This window comes from Solanum dulcamara, chromosome 12 (assembly GCF_947179165.1).
Source record: "Solanum dulcamara chromosome 12, daSolDulc1.2, whole genome shotgun sequence".
NCBI lineage: Eukaryota > Viridiplantae > Streptophyta > Magnoliopsida > Solanales > Solanaceae > Solanum > Solanum dulcamara.
Window position 1 is genome coordinate 67518642 of NC_077248.1, and position 19778 is coordinate 67538419.

The following is a 19778-nucleotide window of genomic DNA, read 5'->3' on the forward strand; positions in this document are numbered from 1 at the left end:
AGATTATTTTACAATAGCTACATGAATTTATTAAAATTTGCCACGTATATAAAGCAACATTAAAATTAAAACCCGCCAGTTTTATTTAACAATTCAACCCATCTGACCGATTAACCTGTTCCCTATAGCTCATTCATGAAGTTCTATCATTAGATCAACTTCCTTTACTATTCTTTTTTGATCATGATAAAAGATCATTTTTATATTGTTTTAGTTTAATTTCCAACTTGAAAAAGAGTTGACCAAATTCTCTTAGATATCAACCATAAAATAACACTTTACCTAGATTTTATTTTTGTTTTTTTGTTAGAGAACCAAAATATAAATATAATTCTTTTTAATGTCTTACTTCTATATTATTTGTCTTTTCATCACTCAATTCATGTTGATTTCTAAAAATAAAATAAAATAGAAATGATATACTTACCCGTATGAGCCCGTTTGGATAAGCTTAAAAAAGTAACGTTTATGTATGAAGTGTTTTTGGAACTTTGAAGTGCTGAAAGTTATTTTTATAAATAAGCAGTTGAGTGTTTGGATAAAAGTGTTTATGCCGAAAAATTGAGAAAAATAAGTGTTTGAATTTTAGGGTTAAAAGAATAAAAAGGGTAGTTTGGGAATTTAGTTAAAATATAAGGGATATAAAAGTAATTTTCATGGTCAAAGAAAATAACTTTAAACACTTAGAAAAAAAAGTTAGAAATCCTAATTTTTCATTTTTGGATGACTTTAAGAACTTTATGGCTTAAAGTTAGTATTAGACAAACATCACAATAAGCTAAAAAAGGCTTATAAGTTGGTCAAACCAACTTATAAGCCCATCCAAACGGGCTCTATGTCTCTTTTATTCCTAATTGTTGTTATTTTCTCCTTTTCTTTTATAGTTTGATTATTTAACTCACACAATATCGATTTTGGGATTACTATTTAAATTATTATTTTTATGTGAAGTCTGGATTAGGCAGTCCGGTGCACTAAAGCTCCCGCTATGCGCAGGGTCCGAAATTATTATTTTTATGTGAAGTCTGGATTGATAAAATGATTTTTTTTAAAACTTTAGTATCATAATTACCAAGAGTTATTGGTGGGAATTACACAATTCTAATATCGTTTTATGTTTATTAGCTTGTATAATTACAATTGTAAATTATATTTTAAAAGTTATTTAGGAATTGCAAAATCCTAGCAATCAGATAAGGGATAAGGAGATACCATTGGGGTGACCCATTGGTTTGGACTTGAGACTTTCATGTTGGAGGTCTCAAGTTCGAAAACCCTTGCCAACAAGGGATTTGCCTTATGGGTCGGGCTTACATCAGACTTGCTTTTCGTGCTGATTACATCTCTTATATGTTTTGTGAGCTATTGCATAGAAGCGGGGGGTATTACTCTGTGCGCACCCAAAGAATATCTATTGTGGGTTTTCGTTGTTGTAAAAGAAAAGAGAGAAGGAGATAAAATCGCGAGTTCAAGCTCTTAAAAACCGAATCAATGAGTTAGGCTAGTGGGATTAGGTGGGTTTCGATTTTAATATTAATTTATACATGTGACAAGTTTAAAAATGCTCCCGTTATGAATATTTTATTTGATGGGGATGTCCATTAAATGTAGTCTCTTCATCTCCCCATTACTATTCACAATTATATTCCACCTCTTTCATTATCTCTAATCTTAATGCCATGTCTCCAACATTCTTCATAGCCTTTCTCCTTATTGTCATGTTTATGACATTCTCTTTATCTACCTCTACATAATTCTATAAATTGAGAAACGAAGTCATATTATAAATACACGCTAAAGATAGAAGAAAGCTCTTTTTTTGATCTCTATATACTTTGTCTATATTATGTTTCTTATTTTATATTGCTCTATTTTATAAAACAAAATTCCATGATTATTAATTCTCAAATTTTACCATATTTGATGTTTTTGTTCCCAAAACCAACGAAAAAAAAGGTTTAAGGATATTTTTAGACAAAAAAATTAAGAGAGGACAGTTATGTGTCATTCTGAATACATTAGTGGTAACTTTAGCCCTTTTCCGTTCTTTTATGGACCAAACAACTCAAATATAAACTCATCCCACTCGCCGGAAGCGGGAGCATGAATTAAGGGCAAGCCAAACCTCACCGGACATCGCCGGCCTCCTCCGCCCGCCGGCTGTTAGTTGACGGAATTTCTATTTTGTTATCGTCAATTACTGTTACCACTAGTGTACCATTTCAGTGATTTCAAGTTTGTTAATAATAATAATAATATGGGACAGCCGAGTCCTTCAGTTACTCTTCCATCTCTACCACCACCGCCGGCGAGTAGTTCTGATAGTGCGGGAGGTTGCCAAGTTCGATGTGCTGGTTGCAAGATGATTTTGACAGTCGCTTCGGGACTGACAGAGTTTGTATGCCCTACCTGTCAATTGCCGCAGATGCTGCCTCCCGAACTCATGCCTCAACAACAGCGCAGCAGTACACTGGCTCATGGCATTGATCCTACCAAGATCCAGTTACCCTGCGCTCACTGCAAGGCCATACTCAACGTCCCTCACGGCCTCTCCCGCTTTTCCTGCCCTCAATGTGGGATCGACCTTGCCGTTGATATATCTAAGATTAGGCAATTTCTTCCTCACTCATCTCATCCTGCTGCTTTCCGCCCCCCTGCGCCGCCACCTCTGCCTCAGGAAGAAGTCAATGAGGTTTTCAGTCAAAACTCATCCTCCTTCCCAACCCCATTTTATTCTATTCTTAAGAAACATAACCAAAATTTGAACGCAATGGTTGTCAACTTCCCCACTTGTGGGATTACACTGGGTTGTTGTTGTAAATGGTTTTCAACTTTCATAGCAGTGTTCGTGGTTCCTTTTCTGCCACGATGAGACTAGTACCTATTGGATTTCTGCCTATATAGTAGATGTTGAATTCCTTTGGCTTCTTTGTGTGTTTACTTTCTTTATTTTGAATCCCCTTAGTGAAGATAGTGGCTCAACAACTTCTCTAACATACCAATCTATTACATATCTTTGATGTTCATCCCTGTAAGGGTGGTGTAAAAATTGGAAAGAATGCAAGGACCCTCCGATGGAATGAACATGGGAGGTGAGGAAGTATCATTTAGTCAAGTGGGAGATCGTGGCATCTCCTAGACTAGTGACAAGGGATTTGATGGTGTTCAATAAAGCATTACTTTGAATATGGAACATTCATTGGAGAGTAGAGTGATCTTCTGCCCATTTGGGAATTTTCCTCTCCCCCACAACTTTTTCAGCTGCCCCAATAATGTTCCTAGTAACACTCTCAGTTGAATTGAAAGAAAAAGAGCAAAGTTCCCACAGAGACTCTCCCCTTCATGCTAAGACTTCCCTTGTGTTCCTTGGCATAGACCACCAGATACCCCTTAGGTTGATGAAATTCTACCCAACCTCTTTTGTCCAGACTAAGCCTTCTTCTCTTGTAGTAAAGTCTTGGAACTGTTCAAGAATGTTATATGATTCTGTCAACCTATCAACCTCCCAGTCATTTAGAAGTCTCCTAAACCTGAAATTCCACCCCAGGTTATCCCTCAACTCCTTGACTGTAGCCATTATCTGCAGGTTCAAATTGTACAAGTCAGGGAACATAGACTTCAAAGTATGGTTGCAGCCCAGATATCCTCCCAAATAAGGTCTTCCCTCCATTACCTACCTTGATTTTGGAGTTACTAATGAGTTTGGGCCACAAGTTCCTAATAGATCTCCATACACCAGTTCCATAAGGATGTATTACTGTCTTGCTAGTCCAGAAATCCTCCATTCCATATCTTGTCTTGATGGTTTTTTGCCATAGGGATTGCTCATCAGAATTCAGAAGCAAATCTCCACAACCATTTCAATAGGGGTGTTGGGATGTGCCGATAAATGTATATTATGATATATAAAGTATCTATCTTAATTAGCTAAAGCTATTGAACTAAAACTAATAAAATTTAATTCCGTATAAACACCCAGTATTTTATTCATAAGATCTCTTGTGCAATAGCAAAACATTCTCATATTTTATATGACTCATATATATACATTAACCCAAAAATCAAACCACATACCCAACCAATCTATACTTCTCGCTTCGGTCATAGATGTATTCAAGGCACCCGAGGTAAGTTGACCAAATCCGGTGTGGATCCCACACCCACAGCCCTGTTGTGTCGACATGGAGTCTTTCCTCTGACATAAAAATCCTTTCAGATTTTTTTAACTTTTCCCCCTTTCAGAATTGTGTTGTCAAATGATCAGTTATCAATATTGTCCTTTGTAGGTTTAGTGATAGTTATTGTTTCCTCTAATCTAGATTCTAACAGTGTATATTTTATGGGAATCTCTATATGTACCCTGTGATGCAAAATTTTTTGCTTTTTCTGATGATCAGGTAAACAATTTTATTTCATAAACTAAAAGGCCAAAATTGTCCGTATTCAAGAAGTATACCAAAAAGTATAGGTTCTTTACAAAAGACACCCAATCCTGTATAGATCCTGGTAGCCTGATGTTGATGATACCCAGTCAGAAGCAAAAACTCGATTTCCGTATCCAACATCTATCTGGTTTACCAATGCCCACAAATTATCTCTAGCACATTGGATCAATTCAACATTAACTCATAAGAAAGAAAAGCAAAAATTACACATAAAATTAATTTAGTGTTAACATCTAAGAATTTCTTTAGAGACACCCAAACGGAAACAAAAGAAAAAATTAACCTTTTGGGAAGAGGGGGATGCATGGAGAAACTGAAAAAACTCATAGAGAGTTGACAAAAATATGAATCGAACGCTGAAAATAAATAATAACAGACAACACTGTGTCAAAGAGGAAAACAACATGACCAATAAAGATCAGGTGTATCGTGTACTGGAAACAGTTGACCCTCACCATAACACTATTGATCTTCAGCAAAATCGATCAATAAGCACAAACTAATTTAGTGTTAACAATTGCAACAACTTCTTGTTGAGGAATTTTGTATCCTCTGCTTAAAAAATCAAATAGTATAAGAATTAGTGACAGCAAAAAATAAAGATGTAAGTGAGAGAGTAGAAATAGAAGAAGGCACCATATAAATTCTACTATACAAAGAACCATCCACTGAAGAAGGAAAAAAGAAGCAGAAGGAAATGGGAAATAAAAAGGTAAACGCATGTCACTCAAAAGAGGAGAATGAAGTGTGTATAAGAGGAGAAAAGATATTCAGTACCAAAGACATATGTCCAAGTGTGATAAAAAAAGAGTTAGGTTCAAGTGTATAATTCAAGTGTACAATTTACAATACTTTGGGTACATTTTCCCAGTGCAATGTTCGTACATCCCCTTTGTAAAATATTTGTTACTTTTGGTACAATTGTGCAATGCAGTGTTCATCCTCCCCTTCCTCATTTATATATAGTAGAAAAGTAAAAATCTAAGTAGCATTTTCCATATCACCAGAATAGTGGTCTAATGAGAAAGGTTGTGCTCAACAATTAGGAATTATGGAACAATTTTTGATGGATCAGGCACAATTATTGCAAACTCTTCTGGTTCAAATATTTCTGCCACTCTCTTCTGATCAGATGATGTGTATACACCAATTGACCTTATTTATCTCGTATAGGAAACTTTGTTTCATATTTTTCAGTTCTCTACCTTGCATCGTGATGCTTCAGGTGGCCATTGAAGTAGAACGTGAAGAAGACGAGGGTGGCATGGTTGGAGAAACTTTTATGGACTACGTATGTTTTCTTTGCAATCTCAGCTTTTACTCCTAGTAGTGTAATTGTGGGAGAAATATGTGTTTGCCCTTCAATTATTTTTATTATGTAAAATTCTGTAATGTTGGAGAAGAGAGAACGGGAAAACATGAAAGATCTGTGATAATGGCTGTAGAGAATGGGAGATTGGAGTAAAGAGAGATGGGTATGTTACTTTTGTTACAATGAATTTATTAACTGTTCAAATTTCTTTGCTTGTAAGGTGATTGTAAGCTTATCATTGGAGAAACTTGTGACAACGTTTCGTGGATGCCAACTCCAAGAATCCCCTAACCCCCCCCAACCCCCCTCCCCCCCAACCCCCCCAAAAAAGCTCCAAGAATCTCCTCCTCTCCCTATATGTGGTAGCACATAATATCATCATTGATTATAACCTTTTGAGATTTTCATGTTAGTATGTTTCAAGTTGATGGTTGATCCTCTTCATAATTGTTTTATTCTCCTGATTCAACACAGCGGCCTCCCAAGCTATCTATTGGACCTCCGCATCCTGATCCTATAGTGGAGACATCTTCCTTATCTGCAGTACAACCACCTGAACCCACCTACGATCTTACAATCAAAGAGGACTTGGAAAGCTCAAAAGCATTGTCCTGCCTGCAAATTGAGACATTGGTTTACGCTTGTCAGGTTGCTATTCTACCTCATGTTACTCGACTCTGTTAGTAGGCTCTTACCTTATGGTTACTGTTTTCCTGTAACAGAGACACCTTCAGTTCCTTCCAAATGGTACTAGAGCAGGATTTTTTGTAGGTGATGGTGCTGGCGTGGGGAAAGGACGGACAATTGCTGGACTAATATGGGAGAATTGGCACCATGATAGAAGGAAAGCATTGTAAGTTCTCAAATAAAAGAAGTGCATTATTGTACTTACCACTTAAAATAAGTGCATTATTGAATCTGAACCTATTCTAACATCCATTTCATGGTTGTCTCCTTGTTGCTAAAATGATGGCTGTGCTCCTAAAGGATCTGTTTTTCTTCGTTTATGATCAAACACATTTTAGTTTCTAAAATTAATTTAATTGTTTACTCATAATGCTTTTCCCCAGGTGGATCTCTGTTGGTTCGGATTTGAAATTTGATGCAAGACGAGACATGGATGATGTGGGCGCTATCTGTGTAGAAGGTAGTTAGTGAGAGTCTTCAATATTGTCTCACGTTAAATGCTGCATGTGATCTACCTATTCCTTTCTCTGTTTGTATATGTTAGTATGTGCTTTTGTGTTCGTTGATGCTTACCTATTCCTCAAGCTTTTGAAGTTTAAGGGGTATAAACTGCAAGCACCTTTGTGCTTTCAATGTTCTTGTTTCTGGGAACTGGAGAGATCAACTGATAACTCTGGGAGCCTGGATAGAGGCTGCTGCAATGAGGCGTTAACTACTCTATTTGAATCGAAGAAAAGGAAATACCGATAAGATGTTGACTTTGTAGTTTGGGACAGTGATGAATATCTTTCTATATTTGTTCTTGGGCTATCTTTAATTTTGGGTCAATTCATGATGTATATGTACCACATTCTACTGTTTTCTGAGGTGGGCTTGTACCTGTCGCATACAATGAATTGGTTTTGTTGGTGGAATGCTACTTAAGATTTTTATGAGTTATCAACTGTAATGTATGATATGGTGAAATAATGTATGGGTTTTTATGCAATTTTTCCTTTTGTCATTTACGATTCCAAATGGTTAATGACTGAATCTATTTTGTAACTGGAAATTTATAACTTTCTCTTGTAGTGCATGCTTTGAACAAGCTACCTTATTCTAAGCTTGACTCGAAGTCTGTTGGCGTCAGGGAGGGAGTTGTTTTTTCAACATACAGCAGTCTGATAGCATCTTCAGAGAAAGGTCGGTCCCGTTTGCAGCAGCTTGTACAGTGGTGTGGGCCAGAATTTGATGGTCTCGTCATATTTGATGAGGTATAATTTTCCTTTTGGACCAAGTTCGGTATAGTTTGCACCAAGAATTGTATCCTTGTAATGGATTCTTATCAGTTGTGCAAATTCTTGAAAGAATGAGACATCCAATTTGTTGCACTTAGCTATACTTTTATTGTTTATTTGTAGTGTCACAAGGCAAAAAATTTGGTCCCTGAAGCTGGGGGACAGCCAACACGAACTGGTGAAGCTGTACTTGAAATCCAGGTTTGTTTTTCAAATTGAGTCATTGAATTTCGGTATGATGTGGTTTCCACCCAAATTGAGTCATGAATCTCATGTTGTCAAAAAATAATAATAGGCGTCTTATAAGTTAGTTAAATAAAAACAAGAAACATGTGTTATTTATATTTGAAAAGAGCGAGCCTTATAAGTTATAAGTTAGGCAAGTGAATGCATATAATACAGTGGAAAGAAGTTAAGCTGAAGATTTGCACTCTCAAAAGCAAGTTAAGATCTCTTCCCTGCATTATGTCTTAATCCCCACCCCAAACCCAAGAAAACAAAAGAACAGCTGGTGGAAAGCCATCCTCGGCATCAACAGTTTCTGGATCCAGTTGTTTTACTTGCAGTTGGAGGTGTACGTCTCATCAAAAAAAGTTTGTGAAAGTTGATAACTTGTGATTAGAAGCGCTAGTATTTTGACTTGAAATATACTTTCAAACTGTTTTTTCTATATTTCACTTGAAGTTCATATAGTAAGGTTCAATATTTGTTAATATTCATGGCCAAACGAGCATATACTGAAATAGTATTTATCCTCATACAAACCCAACCTTTTGGAGTTCTAGATTACGTCTGCTGTCTGTATTTCCTCTTTCTTCTTCCCCATTCTCCTTTGATCAGGTAAATAAAATCTTCATCGAAGTTTGGGCTAGAACAAAAGTGTCCATATACAAGAAGTATACCAAAGAGTAGAAAGCCTACATAAAAAAATGATTTTCTACGAAAGACACCCAATCATCTATACAACAAGGAACTTCATGGGTGCACCAAAAGTAAATAAGGGATATGAGGCTACTCCTCAACTAAACAAAACTCATATCTATCACTTCAAAAGCTCTTCTATTTCTGCCCTTTGTCTAAAGATGTGGTGCCACGAGATATTCGATTTGAGAGTACCTTCTCATTGGGGCATGCCGGCAACCTTGCGGCTGAGAACTCTCCAAATAATCCACATGAGTGCAAGTGGAGCAACAAGTCCATGCCCCGTGCCTTTTCCTCCTATCCCCACAATTCCAGCTGAATTTTTTTACAGTGTTTGGTATCACACACAAAATATCAAACCAACAAAGAATTTCCCTCATGGTTCCCAACTGTCACACTTTAGTAGATGACATATTCAAGAATTTCCCACACTATTACAGGGTTGTATCTTCTTTTGTAGATGACATATTGCTATCCTGTGTTACACATGGTTCCCAACTGTCATATTTGAGGCAGGTACTCATATGGTTCCAGGCCTCAAGATTAGTTATGAGAGAATTTATGTGTTATTTTATACATGTATTAGTTATGTAGGTTTTAGTTATTCATGTATTACTTATTCCATCTTGTATCTTGCATAAAATAATACATAGATTCCTTCATAACTTATACATGTATTAGTTATGTAGATTTCTAAATTGCAAACCAAATATCGTATTAATTTTATACATGAATAACTTACCTCCTAACCAACTACCAAATGACTCCTTAAGATTTATAAATTAAATTCTATAATGAAATATTCTTTTTGTCTCATTTTATAGTTATGGTATTTGACTGTGTACGATTTTTTTCTTAAATTTATTGTCCAATACATGCCTTAGATATTTGTGCGACTTTAAACATAAAAAGTAGAAGGTTTAAAATTTAATTATTTTTAAATATAAAAAGCAACCTTTTCGAGACATACTAAAAATGAAAGTGAATATTAATTATTCTTAATTTCTTATATTACATATAGTTTTGTGATACATTTTTAATCATAACTATAACTTAGGTGCAATCGTGTTCTCCTTTTTGAAATTTTAATTTATAAGTTAGTTGTACATGTACAATAAATTAAAGCATCTAAATCAATTTTAGAAATTACCCTTGACACTTGGGCACAGGTGTTACTCCACTAGTATATATATGTATATGTATATATACTACTTTATATAAATTTAAATGTATTTATTATTATATTAATAAAATATTGGAAAAATCTTAATATAAGCAAAAAAAATCATTATGTGATAATTTTTTTAAAAATATTTAAAGTAATAAATAAACATAGTATTTTTCATAATAAAAGGGCAGCCCGGTGCACTAAAGCTCCCGCTATGCGCGGGGTCTGGGGAAGGGCCTAGCCACAAGGGCATTTCTGCCAGTGGCTGTTTCCAAGGCTTGAACCCGTGACCTCCTGGTCACATGGCAACAACTTTACCAGTTACTCCAAGGCTCCCCTTCAGTATTTTTCATATTAGGAACTATCTAAATTACAAATTAAAATTATACATCAATAAAAAATACTCAACCAAATAATAATAATAAAAACTTGTTCCACTATCTTATTATCACTAATCAGATTGAGATGTATAGGGGCTTCAATCATTCTCTCAGAATACAAATTGGTTATTTTGATTAATTAGAGGAAAACATTAAATTTAGATTTAAAAAATAACAAATATATGAAGATCAAAGAAAAAGGGATGATAGAACAAAAAAATAGATCTGTGGAAAGAAGCTAGACTATAGTACTGTAGTCATCATTAAAGCATAATCCTCGTCTCTATGTTCAAAACTAATGTTTCCACAATTCAATCTGTAAATTGAATGAAGAGAAATCTTTGCTACATAACCGTGAATTTATTACCGAAAACTGATGAAAAATCAACTCTGAAATTTAAATCACAAAGTCAAAAACTATGTCTAAAAGCTCAAAAACATTGGATTTTTCTCTGGAGAAGGATGCGTTGAGTGCTTGAAGGAAGAGCACGTTGCCAATAGCTGGAGAGAAAGATAAGGTATGGGGGGGGGGATCATTTTGCAGGAAAAGAAAGTAGCTTTACTTTTCCAATAAAAGCGCGTGTGTTTTAGAGTCTGAATGGTATTAAGACTGCTGTAGATCCGATTCATTCAGATGTATTCAAACCTATTAGATGTTTTAAAAAGAAAAACAAATGCACTTAATAGGCTGAAGTATGAACCATTCGGATTATGACCTCCATTAAATGCAAATAAATGAGGCCATAGATGGACTAATGGAATGATTCTGACAAGGGTCCAAGTTAGGGTAGGACAGTTAAAATGCCCTGCCAGTTTGGGTTGAATCTATGATCTAGATTTGATTATTTGAAAAATAGGAGGCTGGCTCGAAGAGTGGAAGCTAGCGATGTAGATGATTTGAGGCGATGGCTCACATAACAAAGGAGGGATAAGTTTAGTATGCTATCTCACATTTTTTTTGGTTGAAAAAGACGCCCAGGTCCCAAGGTTGTTATCCTATGGTTCTCTAATGTTAAAGGAAAAAAGGTGGTCCGCCTCTTCATAATTTTAATTCAAATGCGACAAATGTGTTTTCTAGTGCCACATGCCAATGCCGTGGGAGAAGGATTTAGCTTTTATAACAGATATGGGCCAGTTAGATATCTTGGGCCAAAAATAGATTTAATATAGGAGCCTCAAGTAATGACCATATGTTAAACAGATTTCAGGAGCAAAGAAATCCTAATGACAGAAACACTCCTGCAATTAGCAATAAAAACAGACTAGCCCAACCTAACTCAGCCCAACCTTATGAGGTCGTGGGCTAACTAGGGCTATGCTTAATAGCAACAACATACCAGTGTGATCCCACAAATGGGGTCTGTGGAGGGTGGGGTGTACACAGATCTTACCCCTATCTCTGTGGTGTAGAGGCTGTTTTCAATAGATCCTCGACTGAAGTGTTTCCAAAACACGTTTGAGAAATACACAGAGTAAAATAGTTATGGTGAAAATGTCTGAGGAAAGAAAGTATTGACAACAAACGTAGTAAAGGTAACCAAAGTAAAAGAAACAACTATATGATAATGATAGAATAATAATAAATCTTCAATATGCAGATGACACCTTAATTCTTTGTGGTGCTGACGAGGATCAACTCAGAATCCTGAGAACTATTTTGGTTCTATTTGAAGGCGTTTCTGGTTTACATATAAACTAGAAAAAGAGCCACTTATACCTAATCACTGCAGTACCTAATATGGAGGGTTTGACTATGATTCTGGGTGGAGAAGTGGGTGCACTGCCTACCACTTATCTGGGGAGGTCTTTAGGTGCCAAAGCAAAGTCCAAGAATATCTGGAACACAGTGATTGATAAGTGTGAAAAGAAGTTAACTAGGTGGAAATCACAATATTTGTCACTAGGAGGTAGAGTCACTCTCATAAATTCAGTTCTGAATGCACTCCCAACATATATGATGTTTATCGTAGACAAGCTTAGAAGGGATCTCCTTTGGCAAGGAAATAAGGACAAGAAAGTAATCCATCTAGTCAAATGGGACAAGGTTCTTGTGGGGAAAACGCATGGTGGATTGGGCATCAGAAACCTGAAGCTTCAGAGTAAGGCTCTTAAATTGAAATGGTTGTGGAAGTACTCTCAAACACCTCAATCCCACTGGAGTAGCATTATCAAAGCAAAGTATGGTAAGGAGAACAAATAGAAGTCTAAAAGATCTTTTCCCCAACATTCATGGGCTGACCGAATATATTCCTTTAACATGTATAGTATATCTTGATCAGCTTTTCCCTGTTGGCATATATAGTTTGATGTTTTATTACTTAATGAATGGATGGATACAACAACATACCTGGTGAAATCCCACAAAGTAAAAAGGAAAGAAGGTTAGCTAACCCTAGCATGAAAACTGCTTTGTCCTAAACTTGATACCCTTAGTTGTACGTTTTACCATAGGATTGTAAAACCTTTATCTAAGATTTCCTCTTAACGGAATCCTTAAGTTATCCCAGCCTTTGAGTGGTATAACCTCCATGAGAAGCTAGAGAACACAACCTAGTCTGATCAACATTAACACCTGCAATATCCCATTTAGCATGTTTATATACAGTAAAAGCTTGTCCTTTCTAATATGTTTGCATAATCATTGAATACAGTTGCTATGTTGGGTTTATTTTTTGACCCATACATTATTGGGTCATTATACCTGCTGGTCCTGATATCTGCTGCACATGAACAACTATTATGATCGATCAAATTAGTTTTTCTTTTCTTGTTTTCTTGGTAAGTTAGATTCATGAGCTAGTTGCATTTTGTATAACAGGCTCGTCTTCCTCAAGCTCGTGTTGTTTATTGTTCAGCAACTGGTGCTTCCGAACCTCGCAATATGGCCTACATGGTTCGCCTTGGGCTTTGGGGAGCTGGAACTTCTTTTCTTAATTTCCGTGACTTCTTAGGTTAGCCTTCTGATTGCTAAACCTAATTGTTTCTTAGCATAGTTCTTTTTATTTTAAAAATAACATTGATCAGTAAGCAAGATACATTATAGAATGAACAGAAAAAAAAGCACTAAAGAGGTGCTAACCTGCACTAAGGAGGTGCTGGTATTTTTAGCATATTTTTATCTATGCTTATTATTATTAAAAAAGTCTGATCATGATGTTATAACTAGTGAGTCATCTTACTTTCAGTGACTTCTAAAAGTAATTTTATTCTAATGTACGAAATGCTTATATCTTACTCATCGCGGCACAAGAAGCAAGAGAAAAAGGTAGGAACTTGATGATAATATATGAGTGGTTGTGTTATGCAGTGATAGAGTATTGATTGCTTTATCTGCATCTAGAAATGCTAAAGTTAATACTTGTCTGCTTATTTTTCTCAAAATAAAAGTTAATACTTGTCTTCTTGTGTGGCTAGTGGGAATATCATAGTTGAAACTAAATGTTGTGGTTAGTTCAGCAATTCTTTGTGGAGGAGGTGAACAAGTATATCTTAATTACTTGTTGAGAGAGCTATTAATCTAGTGTTTAACTAGGCAGCTAGGCTTGTGTCCATACTTTAATATGAATTAGCTCACGCCTTTTCAACTCAAACAATGGAGTTATTGGCTTCTCATCGTTTTGTTTTTTGGACAAGGCATGCATGGGGAATTTTAATTTTGCTTTTCCTCCACCTGAATGCATGAGACAAAGACTATAAATATAAATATGTATAAGAGATGTTCCAGAGAAATAACTAAAATTTGAATCGTGTTTAAAATAAGAGAAGAAGAGAGAAGAGGATTTGGGGAATTAGTTGCTTAATTATTCCCTCAAGCTATTGGGTTTAAATAACCTTTACAAGGAGTACAATATAAGGAAAGAGAATAAAAGAAATAATTACATTCCTACAAAATCTCTTAGAATTTGGGAAGCTTTCTCTATTTACATAATATTTTCTTTTGCCATATTTATCACTTAACTCAAGCTGAAGCATACATATCATACGCTCCTAGCGTGCCACAAATATAGTCAATTCTGGATCCTCAAAAGTAATTTTGTGAAGACAAGCAAGCTGGTGCTTTTAGTTGTCAAAACTCGTTACAATGCAGCCCAGCCTCAATTTTCTGCCTAATAAAATGACAATCTATTGCTATGTACTTCATCCTAAAATAAAACATTGGATTTGAAGCAATATGTATTGCTGCTTGATTGTCACAAATTAAATTCATTGGTTCAACTCCGTAAGTCTTCAATTCTTGAAGATGTCTTAGCCAAATAAGCTCACAGGTAGCCAAAACCATAGCTCAATATTCAACTCTTGTGCTTGATCTAGCCACAACATCTCGTTTTTTAATTTTCCAAGATAGTAGATTTCCTCCGATTAGAATACAATATCATGAAGTGGACCGTCGAGAGGGAGATCCTGCCCAATTTTGCATCAGAGTACCCACCTATGTGTACATTTCTCTTGTCTTCGTACAATAAACCTTTCCACAAAGAGCCGTTGACATATCTTAGGATGTGAATTACTGCATTCCAATGACTATCACAAGGTGATCGGAGAAATTGGTTAACCACCTAAGTTGCTTGTACTCTTCAAAAACAGAAAAGGATCAAATACACCCATGTACTATCAAAAATAGTTTAACTATATCCCTTGTTATACTTTCGGTGCAAATATACCTTTTCTGTTATACTTTTCGTCCAAATAAATCGCTTTTATACTTCGGCACAAATTTGTCCTTAATTTTGACGGAGGGACACGGGTCAAGCTTATAATCAAATGACCCACCCCAATTTTAAATACCCAATTTTGTAGAAACCTACCCGTTAATCGGACCCGAACCATTTTTTTCTTTCATCTTCTTCTCCTTGCAATACCCAAAGTTTTAAAACTTGCTATTTCATGGTGAATTTCATTTTTTTTCATACTTTTAAAAAGATAAGAAAAGTTTTATTCTTGGATGCATTCTTTTGCTCTCTCAGCTTCTGCATTCCACTGATCTTCATTCAACTCCTCAACTTTCTTGCTTCTTCCTCTTAATTTCCTTACCACTTTGATTCCTATTGTAAATATACATACATGTAAAGGTTAATTCAGCAATAACATAAAATAAAGACTCGGAAATTACCAATATGGAGATAAAGAGAAATCGAGACAGCAACAATCATCCATTTTTTCGAGGAGTTCGAATGAGGAATTGGGGGAAATCGGTGTCAAAAATTTGCAAGCCGCGTAAGAAATCACAAATTTGGCTCTAGACTTCCAAATCAAGAAATGGCAGTTAGAGCTCATGATGTGGCAACGTCAAGCATAAAAGGTAATTCAACTATTCTCAACTTCCCTGAACTGGCCACTTTACTTCCTAGACCAGTTACACTTAGCCTCTGGGATATTCAAGTAGTTGTAGCTAAAGCAACAACAATGGACAAGTTTGATAATTCTATGTTCGTCGGCGAGGGTGGCAAAGGATATGGGAAGGGTTTGGTGGGTTTAGAAGTTGTTGCGTTTTGAAAAATTTGAAAAGAAATTTAAAATTCACCATGAGAACAAGCTTTGAAGCTTTGGGAATTGAAAAGAGAAAGTAGAAGATGAAAAGAAAATAGGCCGGGTCATGTTAAATGAGTGGATTTCTAAAATAATTGGGTATTTAAAAATGGGGAAGGATCATTTGATTCTAAGCTTTCCATGTGTCCTTCTGTCAAAGGTAAGTACAAATTTTTGCCTGAGTATAATGGGAATGGTATATTTGGAGCGAAAGTATAACAGGAGGGGTATATTTGGACTGAAAGTATAACGAAAGGTATATTTAAACTATTTCTGATAGTACAGAGGTATATTTGGTCCTTTTCTGCTTCAAAAATGCCACCATCTGCGTGACGGATACTCGCAAAGTAGCCACAACATTTTTGAAGAGTTCAAACAAAATCACCAACCACACTAACAACAAATGAGATGTCTGGTTGTGTGATCGTAAATAAGTTGAGTTTGCCAACAAGTGTCTGTATTTACTTGGATTCTTTAAATGTCTCTTTGTCCTGAAACAAGTTTAGTATTTGGTTCCATGGGAGTGTCCACATATTTGCATTCAATATACTAGTGTCTTCCAAAATATCTAAGACATATTTTCTCTGTAAAATGACAATGTCACTAACAGACTATGCCAACTCAATGCATAGAAAATATTTTAGCATGTCCAAATCCGTAGTCAGGAATTGACTTGAAAAATGTTTGCTTAAGTTGGCAAATACCTTCATGATCATCACTTGTAATAACAGTATATCTATATAAACAACAAGGAAGGTATGTTTGCCATGAGATGAATACCGAGTGATCAACTTCCATCCGGATCATTCCAAATGGTTGGATAATAGTTCAGAAATGTCCAAACCATGCTGTAGAGACTGATCAATGAGGTGGATAAACCATGCTCTTCAAAATTAGCTTGTAATGCCTCTTTTTCAACATTTGTGGTAGTTGGATGGTTGCTAATATTTTCTCCATTATTCAGTTTATGCGTCTCGGAAACAGCCGCCCTACCTTTCAAGGTGGGGGTTAGGTCTGCGTACACTCTACCCTCCCCAGACCCCACATTATGGGATTATACTGGGTTTGTTGTTGTTGTTGTTGTTATTCAGTTTATGCGTCTCTTTGATTCTATTAGGCTGAACTGTAGCCTCTTCATGTACTACAATTAGGTCAATGTGATTATATCTCTGGTGAGCATTAGCAGTCTAGTGGGAAAAGTTGGTGTTTCTGTCCCCCTCCTTGAGCCATAAAGCCCTTGATCTATGTCTTTAGGCCACTTCTTCGTTCTTTAGACACCCTTCATATTCTATGAACAAATTGGCTTCTTAGCACTTTCCTCCTCTGTCAATGCTCTATTATCCAAACTAGAATCTAGTTCAGCCATCTGGCTAAGTAATTTATTCTTTTGAAGCTTCAGATTGCCCTTCTCTATTCTTTTAGCTTTCCTTTGAGATCTTTGAGTTTACAGGCTAGAATGTAATCTGGTTTCCCAGAAAAGGCAAAATCACTCCACAAGTTACGAACTCTATCAACAAAACCTCCTGAGTTTAACCACCAATTTTCAATCTTAAAATACGACTTAGATTGTTACCAATGTCCACAGGAGAGCAATTGGAACATGATCTGAAATCACTCTCTGTAAAGTAGATTGCTTCATGTTACTGAACTGGTTATTCCATTCTGTGGAAACCAATATCCTGTCTATTCTCGAGGCAGTGGTATGATTGCCTCCTTTAAACCAAGTGTAAGTACCACCATCTAACTGTAAAATCAATGAGCTCCCTATCCTCTATACAGTCTGAAAATTCCTCCATATCTCAAGTTCTCCTAACACAGTCCCTTTTTTCATAGGGGAATCTACACACATTAAAGTCACCACATATAGCCCAAGGTCCCTCCATGAGACCTCTGACATCATCTAATTCCCCCCATACCAATCTTCTTTCCAATTTCCTATTAGGAGCATAAACACCAGTGATATGACATTCAAAATCACTTAACTAGGCCTTGAAATTACAAGATAATATGTAAGCTCCAACCTGTAAGATCTCCCCTTTCCATAGTCCCAAAGTAAAAGAATTCCACCTCTGTTTCCTCTAGCTTCAAGACATGCACTTATGATCCATATCCCTGCCCAAAGGTTCTTGATGGTATCCTGCTAATTCCCCTCTAATTTTGTTTCTTGGAGGCAAACTATGTCTGCCTTCCAATCTTGAACTAAACTCTGCACAATTCTCCTATTCCCAAGTCATTTAACCCCCTAACATTCCACGATATCAATTTGAGCTTCATTGGACATACTGTAGACTCCTCTTCCCCTAAGATCTTTTCCCCTTACTTTTGAATTTAACATCAAAGGTGATAGATTCTTTAACTCTTGTCTTCCTTTAAACCTGGTTCTTTAAATATCCATTGTTTGCTCCATTCTTCTTGTTTCCCTACATGCATCAATCTGCTTGGGAAGCTCAAGTGCTTCCTCGTCATGACACTGAAAATCTACTCCAAACATCTTGTGTAGTTTGAGTAAATTTTGCTGAACCCACACTGTAGCCTTCATCTCCTTATCAAGTAGAGATTCTTGGTGATGAATAAGAAGAGGTTCGACCTCTTGAACACCCCAGATTTCCCTAGTGTTAGCCATCTTCAATTGTGAATGTTGATTCCCAGAAGCAATTGTTTGGTTAAAATAAAAAAGTGTTTTTAATCAAATTGTTTTAAAGCCAAAAGCCATAAATTAGAATTCCTAACTTATGGCTTTCAGCTTGTAAGCCAAAAGCTATAAGCTCATCCAAATAGGCTCTTAATAAGATCTGGATGATTAAAATTAAGACGTTGATTAGGTGCAATACAAATGAGACTTTAGACCATTGGTTTTCCTGATTAAAAAATCAAATGAGGCCTAAGACTGCCTTTTATGATTTTTTTTCTCAAGTCCTATTTTAATATGTGGTGGTTTAAAATGTAGATGTCTAAAACATTCTGAAGCTGATTTTTTTTTACCCCTTTTTCTCTTTGGATATTACAGGTGCTATGGAGAAGGGTAGTGTGGGGGCACTTGAACTTGTTGCCATGGACATGAAAGCAAGGTTTTTTCTGGGCTATCTATGTCTAAGTTATCAAGTCACTCTATCTCTATACTATTAACCTCTTGATGTCTTAGGGGTATGTATGTGTGTCGTACGCTTAGCTACAAAGGTGCAGAGTTTGAAGTTGTTGAAGTACCTTTAGAGGCCAAGATGCAGGTATGATGTGTTTTTTATTGGATGATGATTGAGAAGATGTGATTTCTTGCTCACATTGGTCCAGAATGAAATCACACTAGTGCTATAAGGTGTGAGAATTGTATCCGTCTTCATAAATTGCAGCGGCTGAATAGTGTCAGACCTAGGTGCTTAGATGCCTTGCATTAGAGCTTTGTATTCCTCTAATGGGAGCATGTGAGTCTTTATTCGGTCTGGCTTGATTCTGATGTCATTTACTGCTTTGTATTTCTTAATACGATAATTTCCTGTGGGGTCCATAATTTTATGGACCCTTGAAAGAGAACAAAAGTAACAATGTATTTGGTCTTTACCGTGCAGACAATTTTTTCAAATATGCAGTTGGTGTTTTGATACTTCATTTGTCTATTTTATGCTTCAAATCGGGAAAGTGCATTTTTACTTCTTTAGCTTATCCATGGGCGAAGAGATATGAAGAATTGAAATTGCCAATATATTCTGCCTCTTTCTTCGTGAATTGTGATAGTAATTTTTTACTTTAAGCTTCAGTATGCTTGATTTTTCGAATATTTTAAGGAAGTATGTGCTGCTTTGTTGGTGCATACCCCTGACCATAATGAAAATCTTTCTTTATGTTTGATAACCAAATATTCTTATTTTTCTGTTTGGGCATTTTGTCCATTTGACTTTCATTATATTATGTTTCAGGACATGTATAAAAAGGCTGCTGAATTCTGGGCAGAGCTTAGAGTGGAATTGCTGTCAGCTGGTGCATTTCTCACTGATGATAAGCCCTCATCTAATCAGCTCTGGAGACTTTACTGGGCTAATCATCAGGTTTAAGATCTCCATGTTTTGT

The 19778-nt window shown here is 36.1% G+C and overlaps 1 protein-coding gene across 2 annotated transcripts in view; it reads left to right on the forward strand.

The window, feature by feature from the left end:
• Positions 1-2054: 2054 nt before the first annotated feature.
• The window catches only part of LOC129876184 (protein FORGETTER 1), a 38750-nt gene continuing 21026 nt past the window's right edge, over positions 2055-19778 (forward strand). The window contains exons 1-11 of one of the 2 annotated variants that reach the window (XR_008763331.1): positions 2055-2692; positions 5671-5736; positions 6232-6405; positions 6480-6610; positions 6828-6904; positions 7516-7697; positions 7845-7922; positions 13009-13141; positions 18724-18784; positions 18859-18940; positions 19628-19756. Coding sequence is in view for 1 of the 2 variants with exons in the window: in XM_055951534.1 (XP_055807509.1) it covers positions 2258-2692; positions 5671-5736; positions 6232-6405; positions 6480-6610; positions 6828-6904; positions 7516-7697; positions 7845-7922; positions 13009-13141; positions 18724-18784; positions 18859-18940; positions 19628-19756 (1548 nt within the window). In the remaining variant the exon portion in view is untranslated. The remainder of the gene's footprint in view (positions 2693-5670; positions 5737-6231; positions 6406-6479; positions 6611-6827; positions 6905-7515; positions 7698-7844; positions 7923-13008; positions 13142-18723; positions 18785-18858; positions 18941-19627; positions 19757-19778) is intronic. The other variant, XM_055951534.1, reaches the window with a different exon arrangement.